Source organism: Uloborus diversus, chromosome 8 (assembly GCF_026930045.1).
Source record: "Uloborus diversus isolate 005 chromosome 8, Udiv.v.3.1, whole genome shotgun sequence".
NCBI lineage: Eukaryota > Metazoa > Arthropoda > Arachnida > Araneae > Uloboridae > Uloborus > Uloborus diversus.
Genome location: NC_072738.1, coordinates 85,667,196 through 85,690,048, shown reverse-complemented (window position 1 = coordinate 85,690,048; position 22,853 = coordinate 85,667,196). Strand labels below are relative to the sequence as shown.

Sequence of the window (22,853 nt, the reverse complement as noted above, 5' to 3'; positions counted from 1 at the left end):
CAAGTAAATGCTGAGTACTCTCAGGGGAACCTTGGGTTTCGCGGACGCTACGCTGTAAAAAAAAAAAAAAAAAAAAAAAAAAAAAAAAAAAAAAAAAAAACTTGAATTCTCAAACTTTGAATTCAAATTACGTTTTTCGCAATCACGAGTTGCGACAGGGCCCTACTCATTAGGGGCTATTGTTTCTAGAAACAGCTCCTGTCCCCCCCAAGCCTACCCCTCCACCCGGGCGGTTACGTGTGTATAGTTGTGTGTATGTGTGTGCAGGCATGTGTGTTTTTGTAGGCACGCGTGGGTGCATGTGTAGGCTTGTGTGTGTGCGTAGACCTGTGTGTATTCACGGAGGCGTGTGTGTATGTGTGTAAAGGCTTGTGTGTATGAGCGCGCGCGTGTGTGTGTGTGTATGAGCACGTGTGTGTGTAGGACATGGCTGCCATCGACCAGGAGAAACGGATTCCAGGAGGCAGTGCTCGGAGCCGCGTCTGCAGAGGTCGGTGGGCAGTGGTGCTGGTGTCCCTGATCCAAGCTGAAAAAGGAACCACAACGCCAAGGACGATGAAATGAAAGCAATAAGCAATCGTGATTGCTCAAAAAAAAAAAAAAAAAAAAAACTGCAAAGGATCGAGAAGAGCTATATTTAAGATTTTATTAAGTTTTCGAGTTTAGTTTGGCAACATCTTGTTGAAATCGTCTGTTTCTGTTTCTGGTTGAGTCTGGGAGTCGTGTTGAATACAAATGAAACATATACAGCTTTAAAAATTACTAATTAGCAATGATTTGTAACCTTTAGAAAATAATGAATACAAAGTTTAGGCTCATGAAAATTTTTCCTTGCATGCATGGAGCTCACATTTTTGTACATTAATGGAAATGAAGCAATGTTTCATTATGAAAGGAGATTTTGCATGCACATCAGAGAGCTTCTATTTCTCGTTCTATATTTTAAAATGAAATATTGAAGTAAGAGGTTAATATAGCTGGTGAGTTGAGAGGAAAGCCACATTTTATTTTGTTTTAAAGTTACAAATTAGCTCCAACTTTTTTTTTATTGTGCTAAAAAGTTATAAAAGAATAAATGAGGACTTAATTTTAATCCTGTGAATGGCTTACACAGACATTGATTTTCTTTGAATGTAATTACTCCTAATTTATGGTTCAATTTTTTTACATGAATCCTAAAACAAAACAGAAGACTTATACCTCTTCACTTTTAATTAAGACTGTGCATAGAATTAGATATTTAGTTAAAAAGCATTTATGCCAAATCCATGCTAGCATAATAAAAAATGAATGAGTTTTCCTTCCGTCAATTAGTAAACTATAACTATGCATGTGCAAGATTACCTTTCATAAAATAGCAAGTCTTAACTCTGCTCTTTTGTTGGTATTAGGTTTTTTGTAACTAACCTGTTTTTTCAAGAAAAAAACAACTTTTGTATGCATTTCAAAATTAATTAATGTGCAATAGCTGATAATTTATTGTTTGACAGATGAAGTTTATGTTTTAAAAGTCTTTACAAAATGAACTTTTTGGGCCGGTGAAGTTTCATAATTACGATTACAAATCTAGGGCAAAAGTTTACTATCTTGTTTAATATTTTTGTTTCTTTTACTATTGTTATTTCAATCAATGAAACACTTTTTTTATCCAGGCTCCTTGTTTCAAGCATGGCAAATCCATTGTATTGGCCAGAATCTTCTGTGAATTATATTGCATATGAAATAGAAAAAACTGAAGTTTATCGCAAGCTTTTGATGAAATTACAGGTAAAAAATTATTTCCAACTTTACATGTGAAATTCCGATGCCTTGTAAGTACAGGGCTGCCACTGGTGGACTGTTTTGAAGAGTTGCAGACTATGCCAACTATTTTAGTGTAAATTAACACAAAAACTACTATTGTGTAAAAACATGCTATTATTTCAGTCTAACAGCGACTAAAGTGTAAAAATACAGTGGATGTAAAAATTTAAAAAATAATAATGGAACTGTAAAGAAGTAAATAAAATGATAGTAGAAAAAAAACACACACAAACTAAAAAGTAACAAATAATCTTTGCATTTTAAGTATGATAAAATAATTGATGTGGGGACTTCATGTCAGTTGTCTTAAATCTTCTATTGACTGTCCTTGCAAAAATGTAAATAGTACCCCACGCTTTTTTTTACATTGAAGTTTATTGTTTGGTCAATTATTTTATCATACATAACTATAATTAAAAACTCATAATATTTAACATTAATAAAAACAATTACATTCGTTACCTATCCATGAAATATTGAAATTCAGCTCATTAAGGTTGTTAATATGTTTCTAAAATTTTAAGATATTGAGCTGGAATTTTATTAGGAGTTTGGGATCTAACTTAAAATTACCAAGGTTATATTGCTATCTTTTTGTGCATGCGTGGTGAAAGTTTAATTGCTTTAAACGTTCATATTTCATCAAATTTTCGAAATTTTGGTTTCAGATTTTAGTATAATGGTTCTCTTGTATACTGTTAAGTTTTCTGAAAGTTTAGTAAGCCAGGATGGAAAACTGTGCATATCATGAGCCAAAACCATGCAAACAAAATTGATATTTTTGAAAGAAATGCTTATATTTTCGTGAATATAACTGATACTTTCATGCATAGAATTATTGTTCACGCTGAGTAAATTAAATTCTGAAAATTACAGATTATACCTGGGCCAGCTCTAGTAGTTTTGCCTCCTAGGCGAGGTTGACAAGTGCCCCCCCCCCCCCCTCCATTGCTTTTTCTAACGTAAGTTATTCAAATGACAAATCAGTAATAAACAAAGAAATAAAATCCTGACTTATATCCCAGCCTTAAAACTGTTTTCCGGGATCAAATACTCCAGATAGACTGGTACATTAAAAGTAATATGGTAACTTCAAAAAGATTTCCTCATTTGAAATGGACGTCAGTCATTCCATATCTCTCTCTCTTTCCCAGCAATTTTTTCAATCAAATCTAATGTATACATTGTATATGGAGAGAATGAGGTGATAAAACTTCTGGTTTTGGAAAGGGGTTTGGAAATAGAGGGGGCCAGGGCTTCTCCCCGGGAAACATTTTCGAAATTCTACTCCTAAAAACATGGTTAGACAATTGCAATTTTTAGGCACTTGCTTTGGAAGGATGACTCTGAAATATAAAGGGAGGGGGAGGCTTTGACTGGAGTCTGGTGTGAGTATTCAAAGATTCTGTATGTATTTAAAACTTGTTGCATAAATTTTCATGATCAAATAACTATCATAAAAATCTTTCTCCATTTATATTTTAAAAATAATATGTAGAATCATCTGTATGGCCTGCTTAAATTCATCATATCAGCAATTGAAAGAAGGAATTTTAAACTTTACATTTCATTTGTGACATCATTGTGCTATATCAGCTCATTGGTCAAGGGTGTGACTACACTGTGCCATATGAGACTTAATGTCATGTCTTAGTGTTCTTTTCCTATTGCATAGCCCCAAACTCTTGCAATGACATTTAGCCATAAACGTTATAGACTGGTCTGACTAAAACTTAGGTGATATCCTTGTTTAAAATTGGGTTGTCCTTAATACTATTTAAAGTTATAAATGATCTTTCATTAAATCATAATGAGTTTAATTAATTTAGATGAAGATAAAACTGCTCAAGTAGATTAAGTCTCTACTTTAACTTTAAAATTGCATGCATTCCTTTCAGTTATCAATTTTTTACTTAGCTCTGTAGGATTATCTCTTACAATTTTATCCCTGCTGTTGAGCATAAAATGCTTTCTATTATTGCTTACTGGTGATCCACTCTAGCAAAATCAACTGCCATGTTTTAAAGAATTAAAAAAGAGAGAGAGGGAGGGGGGGGGGGGGATTGTTTTAAAATTAACACAATATTTTATGTTAATGCAAACAAAAAAATTCTAACTGTTAAAATTTAATTAAATTTAAGGTAATAAAAATTTTATATTTATTTAAAGGTAGTAGGTAGCTGATTAACAACCATTTCTTATTTTGAAATAGTATTGTTTATTAGTAGTTTTGTATAATGGTGACTGCTGGATGAAAATTTTGCCATTTTAAAAGTTAAAAACCATAGATCAAGTTCTGGCAAGAGGATAGAGAGGGAGATGCTTCTGAAAGAGCGTAGGACCCACAAAGAGTTGTCCTACCAATGCTACTACAGGAATACTAAGATTGGATAAACAAAAATTTTGAAACTAAAAAAGATATATAATTACTATCCTAATGTTTCCCTTATTGATTTCTTTTCAGAATCTGATCACAAATCCAGATGTTTCCTGTGATGCTCTAGAAGATCAAATGCGTAACTTGGTGTCAGAATCTGGTAATCTATGCCCAATAATTGAATAGTTACTGTAGTCTTCAATTTTCTATTATGCTATTTCCCTCTCCCATTTTTCAGTATAATTTTAAAGTTATAAGCATAAACTAGCAGTGTTTTTCTTTTCAGACCTTTAACTCGGGGGGGGGGGGGATAAAAGCTTGGGAGGGTAAAGGCATATTTAAAGGGGCAGGACACATTTTGTGTTCAAAGGGGGTCAAGGGTGTATTTAAGGAGAAATGTACCACCTCCCCTTCTAAGAAATAAAATTCAAAATTACTCACTCTGAATAATTTTATCCCTTCAAACAAAAGAGAAACGAACATAGGCATTTCCGTTACAGCCCATCTAAGATGATTCATAACAGCTTACTTTTACCTCCCACTCCATACAATGTTTGTTTCCCACTATATTTTTTATTTCCAACCAGATTGTAGCATGTCCTAAGATCCCAAAGCGGACCACATCAACAGGACCTCACCATTGCTTTGTCTGAGTTTACAACTAGATAGATACCATATTTAAAGCCACCCTATCCCTATCACAACATAAATAAACAAACAGCAGACAAAAGAGTGGAAAAAGAATAAACATCCCTTCTCGTTTGTTAAGTGTCAAACATTAATAATTTATTTCCATATTTTTTTTCACTCAAAAAAAAAAAAAAAAAAAAGACTTCTCATGGTAGTGTAAAACGAAGCATTGAATCCATCAAAAAATGATACATTCTAGTATGGAAATTGTTTTTTTTTTTGAAAATGTTTTTCTCCTTCAATTTGAATATTCAAATTTTTTGACTCACTGTAAATCTTCATTACTATAAACTTTGGGATTATTCTGTCTCGGATTATTTTTAATTGGGCATATTTGAAATGAAATGCACACTTTAAGGTCTAAGAAAGGTGCCATGTTCATTTAAATACCTTATTTGCACTTATATTTGGTGAGAATAAACTTTTTTTCCAAAAAGTGGGAAGTATTCTGTTATTTTGAATTTGGGTTGTATTGTTCTCAGTTCATTGTTATGATTTTTAGCACAATAAAATAAATAAAGTTTTAGAATAGTTCCCTTTCTGTTTTTTTTAATTGCTCACATATTAGTTTTTCCCGTTTATTTTTCTAAAGTAATTTAGTTAGCAGCACCAGTTTAGTTCAGTGGCTCTCATCCTTTTTCGGCCCATTCACACTCTAGACGTTGACTGACATCTATCACCTCCCCCCCCCCTCCTTTCCTCAAAAAAAAAAAAAAAAATCTGTTGGCATTAGGACTGAGTGATGCATTGAATAGACGCATTGAAAAACATGGTGTACATCACACATCATTAAACCAGCTTAGAATTTTTCTCTAAACCAGTGGTTCCCAACCCGGGGGGGGGGGGGGGGGGAACTGTAAAGGGGGCATAAATTGAAAGCTCTTGAATGCATAAAAATTGTGATATCAACTTTAGATTTATTGCAACTTATCACATTTTTGGTCCTTTCATCTACTAACAGGTTACAAACAGAAAATTCGCAATCAAGTCTATCAGCATATTGTGAAAATGCCAAACTTGAGGCATGGGATTCGTCAAAAAAAGGAAGCCCTTGATTATATTCAAAAAGCACAGGTAATTTTTTGGCCTTGAAAATTTTGTCCTTTGATATTTGGTTGGTACGAAGTCTTGAGGAACTGAATTAATTTTATTGTTGGCTTGTTTTCAGATAAATTGGGAACATAGAATCACTAAAAGTTTAAACAATATGTCAAATGAGTTGAGCATGGTATTTTCAAGAAAGGTAACTATTCTTTTTATTTTTTTTTTATTTCTTTACATTACCATACACAGTGATCTAAAAACTAACCAAACTGTTTATTGATATAATAACATAATGCATGGTAATATGTTTAAAGCTAATATTTATTCAAAATAGGATTCATTTAACTCGATACAACATTTTGAGCCTTCAAACAATTTACCCATTGTCTTTTTAAATTTGGATTTGGTAATGTTTAGTAGGCATCCCTACAATTGATGGAAGAAGAAAGTTTCAAAAAGAATTTTTTTTTATCTTATATTTTGGGCTTGTTCCCATTTGGGAACATTGGCATGTTGCATGAAGTTTTTTTACTGAGGCAACTAATGGATTATGTTTTACGGTTTTGCTATCATTTTATATTCATGCGAAAAAAGTTGATAAATTCGTGCTCTTGGTTAGATTTACATGAATTTTGAATGATATGTAGTTAAAAATAAATATAAACGGGAACAAGTTAAAATATTTATTTATTCAATAACAAACTATATGAAATCATAAAGAGCAAAATGTAAAATAATCTTCTAAATTAGCAATTTGTCGGTACAAACAATGACCGCATAGGACCATGTATAATAGTTGTATAAAAAGCAAATTACCGTACTAAAAATGTTCTTTTCTTTGTCCAATACTTATTTTTTGTTGACCGCAATATGTGCTGTAAGAAAACATTTTCAAATTCAAAATACATTTTCAAGTGACTGGGAGAGAAATCTATTACTAGCAGATTGCATCTCCACCTAGGTACTTAAGATGGGGGGGGGGGCAGTTGAACTATTTGAAGATTAAAATACCATCAACTTGTTTTTACATGAGTCAATGGTGACTCATATCAGTTATAACTCTTACTTTTCACATTACAGAACTAATAAAGCAGCAAAAAATGCCTGATTTTGTTATTGAAACATGCCAATGTTCCCGATTAGGAAGAAGTTTGACAGCTTTGATGACTTGACAGAAAATACATTTTTGATGCATTTTTTTCTGTCATGTATGTTCATTAACATGATCCTTATTTATTATTTATCTGAAATTTCATAAGTATTAGGCTTTTTAAAAATTATCTACAAATTATTTTTATTAATCTCCATGAAAATCGACAAAAACACATTTTTGCAAATTTTCGTGGGCTAAAATAATTATTAGGAGGAAATAATTTTCCTTTTAAGAAACCAAATCTACTATTAAAAACAAAACAAAAAAAAAAATCTTTTTCAAATCCTCAAGAGCAAAACAACATTTTTTTATAACCATTTTCATAGTTAAAAATTGGGCGATAATGAGTGCAATCATTCTCTAAGTGTTTCATTTTAATATATTTTATGTCAATTGATTTGTTGTTTATAAGTTTTTTTTGAACATTTATTTATTATATTATTTTGTTAAAATGTAAAGTTAATTTTGTGTGCTACAAAATTTTTTTATCTTTAATCCTGATTGATCATCAATATGTTTTAAAAAGTTACATTGGATAGCATGTACAGTCCAACTTCTTGTGTCCAGACTCTGGATAAAAGGCAATACAGCGAATTGTTAATATAGGAAAAAGGAAAACAAATCCTTAAACAATCAAACGGTTTGCTTATTATAATAAAAGACAAGGTTTTATAAAAAGAATTACATGGAATTGTTTTCAAGATTAAACAGTATAAATTTAATTTTTCACATCATTTCTTTAAAACAAATTGATCTATTAAGGAATAAATAAATACCATTGTGCTAAGAAGGAACAGGAAATAACCAACGTTTTTTATCAAAAAATATACAGATTACTGTGTACACCTGGGTTTCAAGGAACCCCTTTTCAATGCAAAACTGAACTTTTTGATCTAAAGATATCTGGAAAAAGTCTTGACTAAACATCTATTTTCCCTCAAATACCATCCCTTATAAAAATATCTATTTTCTCTTTCTGTTTTTTATTCATCATTTACTCAAATGTTACCTGCCCTCAATGCAAAATAATAAATAAAATAATGATGAAATTAGCTTGTATATATTGATTTCATGTTAGATATTTTAAAATTGTCTGTCTAGAAATTGAAGTTAATTCAAGCATATTACTTACCTTTCTATTGTTGGGTTATTTATAATTAAGAAACAATTAATACATTTTCTTTGTTTTTATTGTATTTCAATTCAAAAAATGTGTTGTAAAATAAGTCAAATTAGTCATTTGCAAAAATTTTAGATCACCTGTAGATAAGTTAGAGATTATGGAGTTTTAGAGCCAAATGCAGTTTTTTATTTCTTAAATATTTCTATGCATACTATGAATAGGAGACTTAGAGTAATTTTCGAAATTTCTGCTCTACATTGCTTTATGAGAATCCATAGTGCTGACTTTTCTGTGATCTATTTTCAGTCAAAATTCATCCCTCAGACTCCTAGTGAAATTTGGATCATATCTGTTACTCATCTAGTCAAACATTGATTCTCACAGCCACAAGATTCTCCTCGGCACTCCTTGATCTGTAGTATGAAGCACTATTTCGCATCAAAACAATACCTATAAATCTACCTGTGTATTTTCACCTTCTCACATTACTGTTTGTACTGTTGTACTGTTATGTAATTGGGCAATCTGCCAAGTAAAGACTATTCCACCTGAATGAATCTAGCAGGGGAAAGGGAAAATTAGGATGGGATTTTGATGTATGCATTTTATGTCACTAGTGTGCCTTATTCATTTATTGCATTCTCTAAATTAAAATAAGGAAAACCAAAAATAGTTACCATGGAAACAACAAAAAGAAAAGAAAATATTTCAATTTCGTACAGGAATGTAAAAGCAAAATGGTAAGCTCAAAACTTTGTTGTGAATAAATAAATCGGTTTTTGCCATGAGAATATAGATCAAACGTACTTTAGATTTAAAAAATGTTGTTGAGAGCAAATTTTTATTTTTTACAAAACTAAGGCCAAAAAATAGAGAGGCAAAAGTGCACATCTGTAACAAACCAACTGCCATACCTATAAACTAATAGATACGTCCATTTCCGATTATAAACCGTATATTAGCCTTTCCATGTAATCAATGGTCGGACAGTACAATTTCCCTTCATGGTGTTTTTGGATTGAAGAAAGAATAGAGCAAGATCAACTTTCACAAATATTTCACCTCATATCATCTGAGTAGTAGGTTGACCTAAATTCTGGGACGGATGGTGTGATTTCAGCCAAAATTTATCGGACACTTTTGTGAAAATTGTGTGAGGAAAGTGCTTCCTATGTACAAAATGCTCACCTAACTTTAATCAGACTGAGTGTGTGACATCACTTGTGCCGCAATTTTAATTGTTGGATGATTTATGTTGCCAAATTTATTCAATTTTGGAGTTTCAGAAATTTTTAGTTTGACATCAAATGCAATCATCAAATTTTTTCTAGAATGGGGGAATATACAATAAACTGAAACAATAAAATATCATTGATTGTTTTACCTTTGCCAAAATGAGTGATACCCACTATACATGAATTTCAGAAATTAGTCTTCTGCCACTTAAATTTTTGTATTTCAGCCCCTGTAAATGAATTTATGTTTTTAAACTAGTCTTAATCTGAAAAGTATTTTAATATATCACTTCCAGTAAACAAGGATCTGGTACTAATCAGACTCAACATTTCCTCTGGAACTTTTTTTTTTGAAAAAAACATTGCCTTAAAATATTTTCTGTCTTGAACACATCACAAAATTTGCACCCATGGTTCTGTGGAAGCTAATAATTTCAAAATTCTTATTCTTTTGTGTTCTATGGCTGTTCCACTCTAATTAGGTCAATAGTTATACAATGTCACTAACAGATGAGATGTTGTTAATCAACAAAACTAGTAAAATATTAAAATACAGGAAAAACTGCAAGTGATCTTAAAATTTTGCTAGTGGCTGTGTAATTGAGTAAGGTTTATTCAATTACTTTTTGAAATTTAATTCTAAATGCCTCAATAATTATTTCTTATTCAATAACAGCTTCGATAAAGCTAATGCATTTTTTGCTTTCTAAAAGCGTCCTGTTTCAGAGCAAATTGAATTTGAGGCTAAATGGTCTGAATTAGGCTCTGAAGATATGGGTAAATTTGTTTCCCCTTCTATTGCATGCTTTTTTCTTTCCATTTTTTTTTTTATTTTGAAAATGCTGTGCTGAAAACTGGCATGAAAGTAAAAAGTAGGCACAAACTTTTTATTTAAAATAAAATATATAATTATGCATATCTTAGAAGGCATTTTTGTATAAAACAAGTTAGCATTCGGTTACCTTATGTAGCTCAATCATTGTTTACTGAACTCGGAGAATTTTCTATTTTAAAATATGGTATCATATTTCAAGTTATTCTTTTTGTTCATACAATAAAGAGTACTTTTATTTTTAACATTATGCTGTTTTGTATGTTGTGTTGTTTTTTGGCTGCCAGTATGTTGATACAAAAAATTAATAAATAAATAAAGCTGAATTTTTTTTTTTTTTTTTTTTTGAGTTTTATCAATATGTTTAACTAGTAATGTTAATATTTTTAATTTATTTTTCCAATTTTTATATTTTTAACATAATTAATCTACAGATTTAACTGAATTTTTTAAAGTAAAACTACAGCTTGTTTTCAGTGTAGTTGAACCTTTTACTAATAAATGAATGAATACTAAATTGGAAAATTATAAATCTTAAGATATTTTCTTTTCTCTATGTTTAATTTTAACATGACATGACAATTTGCCTTTTCTAGCGTATACTTAATGCTACATAGCTGTTTAATTTGCTTCTTAACAATAACACATTGTTTAAAATTTTGTACCATTTTGCTTTGTTACTTTTTCTTTAGGATTCATGTAGTAGTTAAAATTTAAAAATATTAAATTTATGCTTACAAAGGCTAAAATTCAGGGTATTGGGCAAGATTTATTGAAATTTCTCAGATCCCCTTCTTGTTAGAAGTCTTGATAGAAAACACCCACCCTCTGAACTGTCTAATGACTGATATCAAGCTGTCATTAAGACTGAAACAATGGCGAAGATTCATCAGACCATTGCTTATTCAGTAGTAGTGAAGAATTTAGATAAAGTTGGGGAAAAAGACATTCAACTAAAACTGTTAGGATGTTGAACTGCATAAAAGATTGAACTATTTTAATAATATTTTTATTATTTTCTCTCTTTAGAATGTTTTTTTTTCTACTTATAAACCAAGGTGAAAGTTTCCGCCTTGATTTAAAAAGCTGAATTTTATATCCTGATTAAAAATATTTTATGTTTTATTATACTACATTAAATGTTACTTTTAACATTTTTATGATGATTAATTAATATTGAAAATTGTTTTATTCACAGTACCAGCAAAAGAGTTTTGTTTTCCTTTTATTAACCATTTTGTACAAAAATATTGACCACCAATGTTCTTTTTTTTTTTTTTTTTTTTTTTTCATTTGATTTTTTGTGCCTTGTACAGAAATGATGATGAGTGAATTGATGACAAGTACCAAGATCAAAGTCAAGGTTAATTGTGTTCATCACGCTATTATGCCATAGCTTTGATCTCTTGAGTACTCAGCCATTCCCAGTTACTTTAACAACAAAATTGTCCGAAAATCTCCGAAAACATGATGCTTAGAAAAATTTATGTAGAAATTTTTCTAAGAGTTAATGAATAATTAAAATGATGCTTTGAAAATTTTGCCCTACAAAGTGTATGTCACCGTTATTTTTTGTCGGTGCTCTTCTTAACTATAAGAAATTATATGAATTAGTAAAATGGGGGTTCCCAAAAAGTGCTGGTGTTAAAAGTCAAAATAATAAGTAGTCAACTCTCTCAAATCTTCAGTTTGAGACAAAGTAATTTTCATATTTTAGAATTTGTGGATTTCTTATCATTAATTTGTTTACACTTTTACTGCAAAACTATTACTATCATTTTCAAAGAAGACATCACTCACATGTAATAAAGAAAGGGATATTGTCATTCCCATTAAAAATATTTTAAAAAACAAATTTATTTTGTATATTTTTTTTATGCCAGTTTTTTTTTTAATGTTATTATTATTTTTTAAAACTTTTTTTAAAATCAAGTTTAGATCTTGTTTGCTTGATATTCACTTTAATTATGTTCTTATTCTTTTATGCCATTTTAATGTAATTCCAGGCTTGTAATGCACATATGACCAGATCAAGTCTGAATGGTAAAAGAAGTTTTTTGAATCTCATCAACAAATAAAAAATATTTACCAAAAAGTTGGCACAAAAGAAGAAAACTTGTCATGTGGCTACAGTATAGCAAGGCACAAAATTAATTATGATAGATTTTAATTTAAATAATAACGCAAATTGAACCTCAAAATGAGAGCTAAAATAAAAACTGGTATCTCTTTTTCATATTCAGTGTTTATAATGTTGTTTCCATCTTGAATTCCTACTTAACTTTTGATTATAAATTTCACTGTTTACATTTCAAATCTTGTATGGATTGTAGACAACTATAGCTTTTAGGTCAGTATATTTGGAGAGTTGACTGTATGAAACGCATTTAAGTGTCCTTTTTTATGTGACTGGTCATAACCTACAGCTTGCTTGGCTTGATATGACTCTACTGAAAAGCTGAATCATTCTTTTGTAAAATGACTAGACTTCAGAGTAGGGCCCGAGTGGGTGTTCCCTGTTGTCAAACCTTTTAATTTTAGCCATTGGCAAAAACAGTTTTATCCATTTCAGGCCTCTAAAAGGCAGGCCCTAAGCCACAGCTGAATTGGCCAATTCCGTAATCAGGTCCTGCTTCAGAGGTGGAAATTCTCAGAGTATAGAGAATTTCTTGTAAGTTAAAGGCTTATCTTTTGCTGATTTTAAGTCAATGTGTAAAACAAAAGCCACAATTAGCTGGTGCCACTTGTCACATAACAGTTAATTTAAAAAAAAAGCAACTAAAAGCATTAACATTATTTTCCAACCAATTGCCACTCTCCTCAAATCCTCTTCATGTTATGTCCCTTCTATGTCTGGAAAAACATTAGTCTTGAAAAAGAAATAATTTCATTTCCTGGTTGCATAATTGACACTTGATTAAACAATTTCCAGTAATGCCATTAGTTACTTGTCTTAACCTTTATTATAATGGATAATATTTAGTGGTAATTTAAAAGCTAGTTTGTTATTTAGTTTTTTTTTTTGACTTGCATATAATTGGCTGCGATATGTCCAGTATTTTTCATAAAGTCCTATTTCTGTGAGGTTTACTTTTTTTTTTTTGAAAAGTCAATTTTTTTTTTGTGAAATTTCGAAACATAAACCAAAAGTAATATATCTATACAGCCTCGCTTTCTGATTTTCGTACTGGTTTATTAATAATAAATTATTTTAATAAAAGTCTGATTTCGTCAAATTTTCTGAAGGGACTTTAATGGACCCAAATTCCCTCTGCCTGACCCTTGAGTGGGGACAAGGGAGAAAAAAAAAGAATTCTTAATAAATTGATTTCAACTTGCCCCTGGCCAACAGAACAATTTACCAATCTTGATCTTTAATGTAATATTCACCATTTCATACACTGAAGCAAATGAATTGTACCATTTCTTTTAAATCATTTCTATCTCATAAGAGGAAGTTTTTACTTTCTGTCCACCTTGAAGCTTGCATGAAGTGTATAAACCTTTGTTAAATACTGTGTGTTTGCGCATTATTTATAACATGTTGAAAACTGTTACTTCTTCCATATTTATGCTGTTTTGCAAGAAGCGTGCTTTGGGTTACTATTCATTTTGTATTTTTTTCTTTTTCAGATTTGAGTCGGTTCAGACCTGTGTATTCACCAAAAGACTTACTTGAAGTTCTTGTAAATGTCAAAAGTCCAAATATTAGTTCTAATACATTTTCTGATGCAGGGTAATTTAACTTTGACCACTGATTTTTTAAGAAGTACTTTAGCTTAAATAAATAATAGTGCTGGTAGTCTTTTTAATCAAAAGACTATCATTTTTGCTACAACAAAACATTTAATGCAATGTTTTTTCTGTCACTGCTATAGATTATTTCTCATTAAAGTCTAGATTTGATATCTTGTTACTTGTTACTCAGATAGTTTTTTACTCAGTGTTTCTATACAATTTTTGAATCTCAAGTTTAAAATCAAGTTATTTTTGAATCTCTCAAGTGTAAGCAGACTGTTTGATTTATACTGTGTTACACTCATCACATTAAGCAGTAAATGACTGACTGTTCTGATAAAGCATTTTTAATGACATTACTTGACAACTATCATTCAGTTTTTTATATTCTCAATTCTGTCCCAAAACTAAAACAACAATAACAAAAGAAAAGTGCAAATGATGCTCATGTCTTTTTGCAGCATTTTACTTTTCCATATCCCTTCTTTTTGACATGCAGGCAAATAAATTTTTATTTTTATCTTAAATCATGATGTATCATCATTTGTGTTATTTTTGAATACTTTTTTAAATTTCTTTTACTGTTTTAATCTTGGTTATCAGCTTTTTTATTTATGGACACATTATTATATTTTATTTCTTAATATTTTTCAAAAAAAAAAAAAAAAAAAAAAAACCTAAGAATAAATATATAGTTTTTGACCTAAATTTTAGTAAATGAAAATATTTTTGACAGTTACTCTTTTACAAAATATGTTTTTGTGCAAACTTCTTTGTCACCTCTTATGCATTTATTCATTTCTCAAATTGTTACCTAATATTCCATTTCAGCCACATTTTGAATATGATTGTAAGAAGATCAAGTGCCTTTAAAAATTTTGTAAAAGAGATAAAATTTTGAAAATTAATGAGGTTTTTTGTTAATTTATTTCAAACAAAATTTTTAGTAAATACATACCAATCATTTCTTTTAATATTTGTTTTAAAATTTTATTCCGAAAAAATTGCTACATTTTAACTGATTTGTAATAGTTAAAAAGTTAAACAGTACAACAGAGTCCCCCCTCCCCCCATATTTGCAGAACAAATGAAACTTTAAGGCAAAAACATGTTTTACTTAAGACTCGAAGCTTTTATGCAAGTAGTAAAACTGTTTCTTCAATTCAGACTTTTATTTTTTGTCATTTTTAAGTATATAGTAGAGCATAAAATTCCACTTGGTTTACATTTTTGTAACTACCTATATAGTAGGCTGGAGCGAAAAAAACGAAATTTTTTTTTTGCGAGTTGCTATAGTGCGTAAAAGTTGCAATTAGTGAAGACTTAAAACACAAAAAAAATTTTTTGAAATCGGATAATGTGTTCCAATCGCGCAACAAGCCTGAAAATTCGGAAAAAATGGAAAATTGTGTGTTTTTTTCACGGATTTTTTAAAAATATTGTGTCAATGATTTTTTTTTAATGCTCTATGATGGAAATGTTGCGATTGGTGAAGCCTTGAGAAATTAAATAGAAATGTTGAAATCGAATATTACCTTCTAACTCAGGAACAAGCCTAAAAAATTTAGAATTTCAGCTTTTCTTTGAGATTTAAAACAATGGTCTAACTTTTTTTGTTTTTTTTTCTTCAGTAATATAGGAAAAACTTTTATAAAGCACTATATTGGACAAAAACATTAATTTATTTCTTGATTTTGAAGGTATCTTCTAACCATGCAGAAGACCCATTCTTTACAATACTTAGCCATTTTTAAATAATAGAAGGTTATAAAACATTTTTGCAAATTTTCTACCATCCAGTACACAAGTCTTGTTTTTTTAAGTGTTATTTGTTGAACCTTATTTATAATCAGAGTTTTTGAATACTAGGGCTTAAATTGATCTGGATTTCAATGTTTCTCTTATATAGCTATCTCTTGATTTTAATTAGCTACTTTAAGCGAAGCCTCCGTTACTGGCTTCATGCATCTTTAGATGGCTTGCGTAATGGCGGGGGAATAATTTTACATTCAAGTCTGTTGTACCTGTTGTGATAAAATACAAGTATTTACCGTCTTCGTTAGTAACTTCTCGAAGAAAAAGTGGCGGAGATAACTTTGTCATCTCCAAGTAAGAATCTCTGGGTAATCAGCAGTTTTAAAATTTAGGGATGGAATAACAAAGTTAGATTTTTTTACCTCTTAAAAACTCTAGTTCTCATATGTACCCAAGGGCGTCCATATAGGGGGCAAGGAGGGGCTCAAGCCCCCCCCCCTTGGAAATGAGAACTTCCTTGCTTTTTAGTGCTTTTTTCTTTGCAAAAATGTATAAAAATTTCTTTTCCAGCCATTAATGAATAAGTTATTTAAAATGTCAAATTTTAATATCTCTAATATGTACTGAAATCGCTTTCCATGGAGAAAACATTCTGCTAAACCATGGGGGAAATTTTTGAGCGCCCCTTAAAATTTTGCATATGGGCGCCCTTGTATGTACCTCTTTTCAGCAAAAACCATTAATAAGTTTTCATAATGCGCAAAGAAGGAGTTTCTTTCAATGACTGGATAAAACAACTTGTTTCAACTTCCCAGGCGAGTATCCACAGGTTTAAATTGATTTTAGAGCCTGATTACCTCAGGGGCATGCGGGGTACAGGGCCATCCTCTTAAATTTCAGGGGGCCCAAAATCCCCTTAATTTATCGTGCTAATTAAAAATAAATGATGATTTCACTCAGAATCTAGAGTACAATGATGTCATTGATATTTTTGCAAGTGCCAAGACGAGGAAATTAAGAAAAAATCTTATTATTTCATAAAAATTCCCCTTAAAAATTTGATCTCTTTGTAGATCTCAAAACCACTCCAAGTTTAGTCTGTATTTACTATTAAAAGTTATATCATAGATAACTTTGATACTTACGGTAAACAGGCAAAGTTTAACCACATCTTATATAATTATCATATACTATATCTCTTCTACTTTTTAAATGTTGTGATATGAGGTACCACTAAATTTAGCATGGTTGTGTCAATAAGTATCGAAATATTTTCTAGCTTCAGAATAAGCGGGAATAGGGGGGAGGGGGGGAGACTCAAAATGAATTTCATGCCCAGTGTCTTCAAAAATCTTAGGGGGGGGGGGACCTGAAACAGAAATGTGCCCCATGTCCAATATCAGAACGATCGGGCTCTGATTGTTTTGTTAACATGAATGGAACCGTTCGTGAAGTTTTTGCAGTTCTTTATTTTAAACCAGGCTGACATGTAACACTTCAAGATAAAAGCAACAATGTCTTAACATATCTGATGGGATTCGTTGTAAGTCTGAGAACTCTATTTGAACAAATGGGTCATCTTGAATGTGAGAGTAGGCCGGGGTTTAAGGTTTGACCAATCATTTGCACAATAGCGACTCTTTATTGCTTGAGATATATCCAAAAGATACATTTGATCATCACTCAAGCATTTTCTGTTCTCTTTTGTAGTTGTTCCAGTCAGTTACTTGAAAATTTATTGCCTGCAGTTTTTACAACTTGAGACGTTCTCCTATTGGTCCAAAAAATAAACTTGAACCAGTTGTTTCACCATTCAAATGCCGAAAAGTGACGAAAATACAATTTGATGATATGGAATTAACAACTAGCCCATTGCAATGGTCGTCCGACAAAAATTTTGAATCCACAAATCATTTCACTTTTCCATCTCGTATAAATTTTAGTACAATTATCTATTGAAATTGGTTGTTGATTTAGGCACTAGAAAGACGCCCGTCAAGGTATGACGGGTGAAAATTGCTTCTACTCTTCTACATTTTATCGAAGAAACTGCCAATTGAAATTTTAACCCTAACTCCAAAGGATTAACCTTAAACTCCAGTGGATAGCGTTAATTTTCGACCACTTTTTTTGATTCTTCATTCCCTTGAAATGACTATCTTACCCGTAAAACAGTTAAGTGACTGGATCGAGTTAAGCCTTGTCACAATAAAGCCTTTCTTTGCATGTTAAACATTACCAAAACATAACAACTTATCATGCCATGGCGCGAATTTCATTGTTGAAACACCCGGGTTACTCGATCATCGCCTATTATTTATATGAGGATGAAGCAATGCCATTGACTATGTATGTCTTTGGCTTATCCAGAGTTTGAAGGAGACACGTATCTTCACTTAAAGTTTGCGATTTTAAATCAATAAATGGCTACATAAGAGCGACATTGAAATCCAGATCAATTATGTCCGAGTTTTCCAAAAAATCGGATGGTTAGAATCAACAAGTCACACTTAAAGCAATAAGACTTCTGCACTGAATAGTAGAAATGTTTCTAAATATTTTATAGCCTTCTATTATTTGAGAATGGCTAATTACTGTAAAGAATGGGACATCTGCATGGTTAGAAGTTACCATCAAAATCAGGAAATAAATAAATGTTTTTGTGTAATAAAGTGCTTTTTAAGAGTTCTTCCTATGTAACTGGGAAAAAAAAAAGTTTTTTTAAATTTTAAAGAAAGGCTAAAATTCTCAATTTTTGCAATTTTTTTAGGCTTGTTCTTGAGTTAGAAGGTATTATTTGATTTTAAACTTTTTTTCATTTCTCAAGGCTTTACCAAGCACAACATTTCCGTCATAGAGCATTAAAAAAACATTATCACAACGTTTTTAGAAAATCCGTAAAAAAAACATTAAATTTTCCATTTTTCCGAATTTTCAAGCTCGTTGTGCGATTGAAAGATATTGTCTGATAACAAAATATTTTTTTTTGTTTTTTAAGTCTTCACCAATCGCAACTTTTTCGCTCTATAGCAACTTGCACAAAAAAAAAATCGCTTTTTTTCGCTCCACCCTACTATATAGATATCTATGGTTTTTTTTTTTTTTTTTTGGCTTTTGTTTTAAGGATAATCAGTTATTTATTACGTATGTTTGAGATTACAAGCACAATGTACTCCTGACTGATTCTGTAGATACAAAATTTGTGTTAAGAAATGATTGGCCATAATCTTTTACCAAGCAAATGTACTTAAGGTTTTGTATTTTTATTTTATCTAGAACTAAATAATTTTCCCAAAAAACTTATACCTCAATTAGGCTCCACTCAAAATGGCTAAATGGTTATTTTTAAACAATAAACCCATTAATTTTCAAATTTCTTCTTTTTTTTTTTCAGTTTTGAAAATAAACCCATTCATTTTATTACTTTCAGACCGTCTATTAATTGGGGCCTCCTGAAAGTGCCTTTCAAAGTTAAGAGCCTTAGTGAACTGGTAAGGTCATTTTTTATTAGTAGTTTTGTGTTTTGTGAATTGATTGCTTTTAACATAATTGATGCCTGCAGTTATGAATTTAATTGTGATATTATTTTATCTTTTCCTTGAGACTCTTTTGTTTTCAATGCATTAGCAATACTTAATATTTATGTCTTTCAGCGAATGCAGTTTGAAGATCTCTCTGGAAATATTGACCATTTGGGTCTCACTGTTTTTTATAGTTCTAATTCTGAATGTTACCAGAAACGTTTAAAAGAGAGAGTATCATTAGGAAAGCATGGTAATTTGATTTCCTTTATAAATTCTTCTGTTCTGTTTGCTACTGCGCTAATTGTTTTGTTCCAACTTTCTTCTTCTTTTTTTTGACAAGGAGAACCCATTTTAGTGTGCAATTTCTTTAGTGAAACCCCTAATTCTTCTTCAATAAAATAGTCTGAATGCAAATTCCGGAAAATAGTTTATTTGCAATAAAAGTGACAGTTATTTCAAATCATTTGCTGCAGTAAAAAGCAAGATGAAAAAATAACACAAAATTTCTTTAAATAACTTCAAACTATCCATTCAAATACAATTTCAAGATTTAAATATTAAAGCTTTATGGATAAAAGTTGAATTTTCATGTAAGGTTTTGCACAAAATCTTTTGTGGTATTTACTTTTTGTTGATACCTAAGTTGAGTACCTCATTTTACACACATATGAAGTTGCAAATCATAAAAGTGTCAACATCGAATATCATGACAATTGAGAACATTCAGCTTTTACATAGTACCAAAATTCAATTATTGGCGTTAATTTTAATTTCTGTTGCAAGAATGAATAAAATAGTGTATCAATGGCAGTTTCCTATTCATGTACTGACGTAATTGAAGGTCGTACGAGAGCTGCTATTTATATTTCTGGTCTTGGCGACAGAAATCGTTGCTAGGCAACAGCAGACGATTTAAATAGGAAGTTTGATGTTTTTAAACATAAATTCTTCTGAAATATTTGCCATTTTTGCTTGATTTGTGTTGTTAACAGTAAAAGTAAAAATTCATCTTGCTAAAGAAATGGAATTGACTCGTGAACATTTTCGTTCGATCATTTTTCATAACTTTCGACGTGGATTGTCAAGACAAGATTGCTTTGATGAACTTAATTCTTTATACAGCGGTAAAGCACTATCCTACAGCACTGTAAAAAACTGGTATAACGAATTTAATCATGGTCGAAGTTCAATCCAGGACAAATTCCGTGCAGGTCGTCCTAAAACGGTTGTTGTGCCAGAAACTATCGACGCTGTGCGTGAACTGATAAAGCAAGATCGTCATGTGACATACTGTGAGATTGAGGGGGCTCTGGACATTAGTATGACAAGCATCAACAAAATCTTACATGAACATTTGGCCGTAAGACAAATTTGTTCGCGTTAGATCCCATGTTATCTGACAAACGTTCAAAAGAAGGCTCGTGCCAATTGGTGCAAAGAAATGTTGACAAAATGTGTTAAAGGGGTATCAAAGGCTGTTTATAGTATCTGCACAGGTGACAAATCATGGATCTATGCATATGAGCTGGAAAGGAAACAGCAATCGACTGTATGGGTCTTCCAAGACGAGTCAAATCCAACAAAATTGTTCGACAGAGAAGCACATCAAAACAAATGGTTGCCTGTTTCTTCGGAATTACCGGTCACGTGGCAACAGTGGTATTAGAGCAACACAGGACAGTCAATTCTGAATGGTACACGTCCATTTGTTTGCCAGAAGTCATCGGAGAAATTCGAAAAAAGCAGAAGAAAAGGCGAATCATTCTGCATCATGACAATGAGCGCTCTCACACATCGGCTCAAACGAAGGAATTTCTGAAAGGCGGAAACATTGATTTAATGGGTCATCCGCGGTACAGCCCTGACTTAGCTCCCAATGACTTTTTTTCGTTCCCTTACATCAAAAATAAATTACGTGGACAACGATTTCCACACCTGAAGAAGCAGTTAATGCATTCAAAATGCATGTTTTGGAGTTACCTAAATCAGTGTGGAAAAATTGCTTCGAAAATTGGTTCAAACGTATGCAGAAGTCTATAGAACTTCATGGAGAATATTTTGAAAAACAATAAATCCAATTTTCATGATAAAAATTTGTTTTTTCACTATTAGGCCAGAAATATAAATAGCAGCCTATGTACATTGACTATAAATGAGTTTTGATCCACTATTCATTTTGATATTTCCTCTGTTGTTCATTCAGAAAACACTTCTCATAAGCTTCACGGAAACCTTCGTTTCATTGAATTTTTACTGACTAATTTGAATTATAAAAACAATTGTAAGTTTCGCAGAACCCTGAAGTAAGCTTCAAGAAACAATGTACTCAATGGAACACAATTTGAGAGAAACATATCGATATACTGTCTCATTTATTAGTTCACATAAATTGATTATTCACTTGTATTTTTCAACAAAATTCTCTTGAAAAGGCTGTAATTTGCCACATTTTAAAACTCTCAATCAGACCTTTCATTTAGGGGGTTAAATTGCGCCCCCCCCCCTTTAAGAAATTAATGTATCTATTTTTAGTGAGAGTGGCTTTTGTTGTTTGTGGACAAAATTTGCATTGAGTATACACCAGTTTTTAAAATTCTTTTCCTCTAGTGTGAATGCACCGTAATTGTCAGCTAGTCAATAGTATTTATTGAATGTATTTGACCCCTTTTTCTTAAAAGCAGTTGTTTAAAATAATTTATTTGTTCGGCTCATTCCTTCTAAATATTGTATTTTGTTTTGTTTTTACCTCCACAGTTTTAGAAGCCAATCAAGCTGCTGTTGCTAGGGAATATTGCAAAAGGGGTTGTCCGGCCACATTACGAGCAGAGCTTTGGTCTCTTGTCTTAGGTGTTGACATCAGTGGAGCAGTAATTATTTTATATTTATTTTTCTGTTGCATGAAGAATCTTTTCCTTTTATTAAAATTAAAGATTGTGTAATAAAATTCCATTTTTAGTTGTTTTTTTCATAAGAAAAAAGCTAGAGATGAATTTAAAAATAAAAATACCTCAAAGCCAAAATATTTTTTTTCTTTTAACAGTAGTTGCCCCAAAAGAGGAACGTATTATACATTTTTATTTCAGAGAGAAAAAATACTGTAAAATATTGTATCCTTTGAATACGCAATATTCAAATGCATCATTACACAGTATTTCGGGTTATGTAGGGTCATTTTACCAGATCTCATTTGGTAAAATGGACTAAATCTTATTTATGTAACCAGATGTCATGCTCATTTGGTTAAAGGAAAATTAAATAATAGTGATGGAACCTGTTAAAATGGGGTTGTAGACACCTAGAGGTGCATAAAATATCTGAATTTTGTAAATGTATGTATTTCATGTGAGTTCTTTTGTCATAAAAATCACTATTAATAGTTTTAGTGGACAGGTAAACAGTCAATTTAAAACTTTTAATGTAAAATATTTTTCATTTTGATATTATTGACTAATTAAGAGTATCATTGCTTATTGTATGGTTTTAAGTCATATGTATACATTTTTCACCTATTCTTAGAAGTATTACAGTAAAATCCAATTACAACAAATTTTAAGGGCTGTAACAGGAATATCGTTGCCA

The 22,853-nt window shown here is 31.1% G+C and overlaps 1 protein-coding gene across 1 annotated transcript in view; it reads left to right on the top strand.

Moving 5' to 3' along the window:
- Positions 1-868: 868 nt before the first annotated feature.
- LOC129227491 (TBC1 domain family member 19-like) overlaps positions 869-22,853 on the top strand; it is a 52,842-nt gene continuing 30,857 nt past the window's right edge. Inside the window, exons 1-10 of the mRNA XM_054862064.1 lie at positions 869-980; positions 1,653-1,767; positions 4,268-4,340; positions 5,832-5,944; positions 6,039-6,113; positions 10,139-10,202; positions 13,891-13,993; positions 19,181-19,241; positions 19,404-19,524; positions 22,029-22,141. Of these exons, the coding sequence (XP_054718039.1) occupies positions 1,669-1,767; positions 4,268-4,340; positions 5,832-5,944; positions 6,039-6,113; positions 10,139-10,202; positions 13,891-13,993; positions 19,181-19,241; positions 19,404-19,524; positions 22,029-22,141 (822 nt within the window). The 5' untranslated portion in view covers positions 869-980; positions 1,653-1,668. The remainder of the gene's footprint in view (positions 981-1,652; positions 1,768-4,267; positions 4,341-5,831; positions 5,945-6,038; positions 6,114-10,138; positions 10,203-13,890; positions 13,994-19,180; positions 19,242-19,403; positions 19,525-22,028; positions 22,142-22,853) is intronic.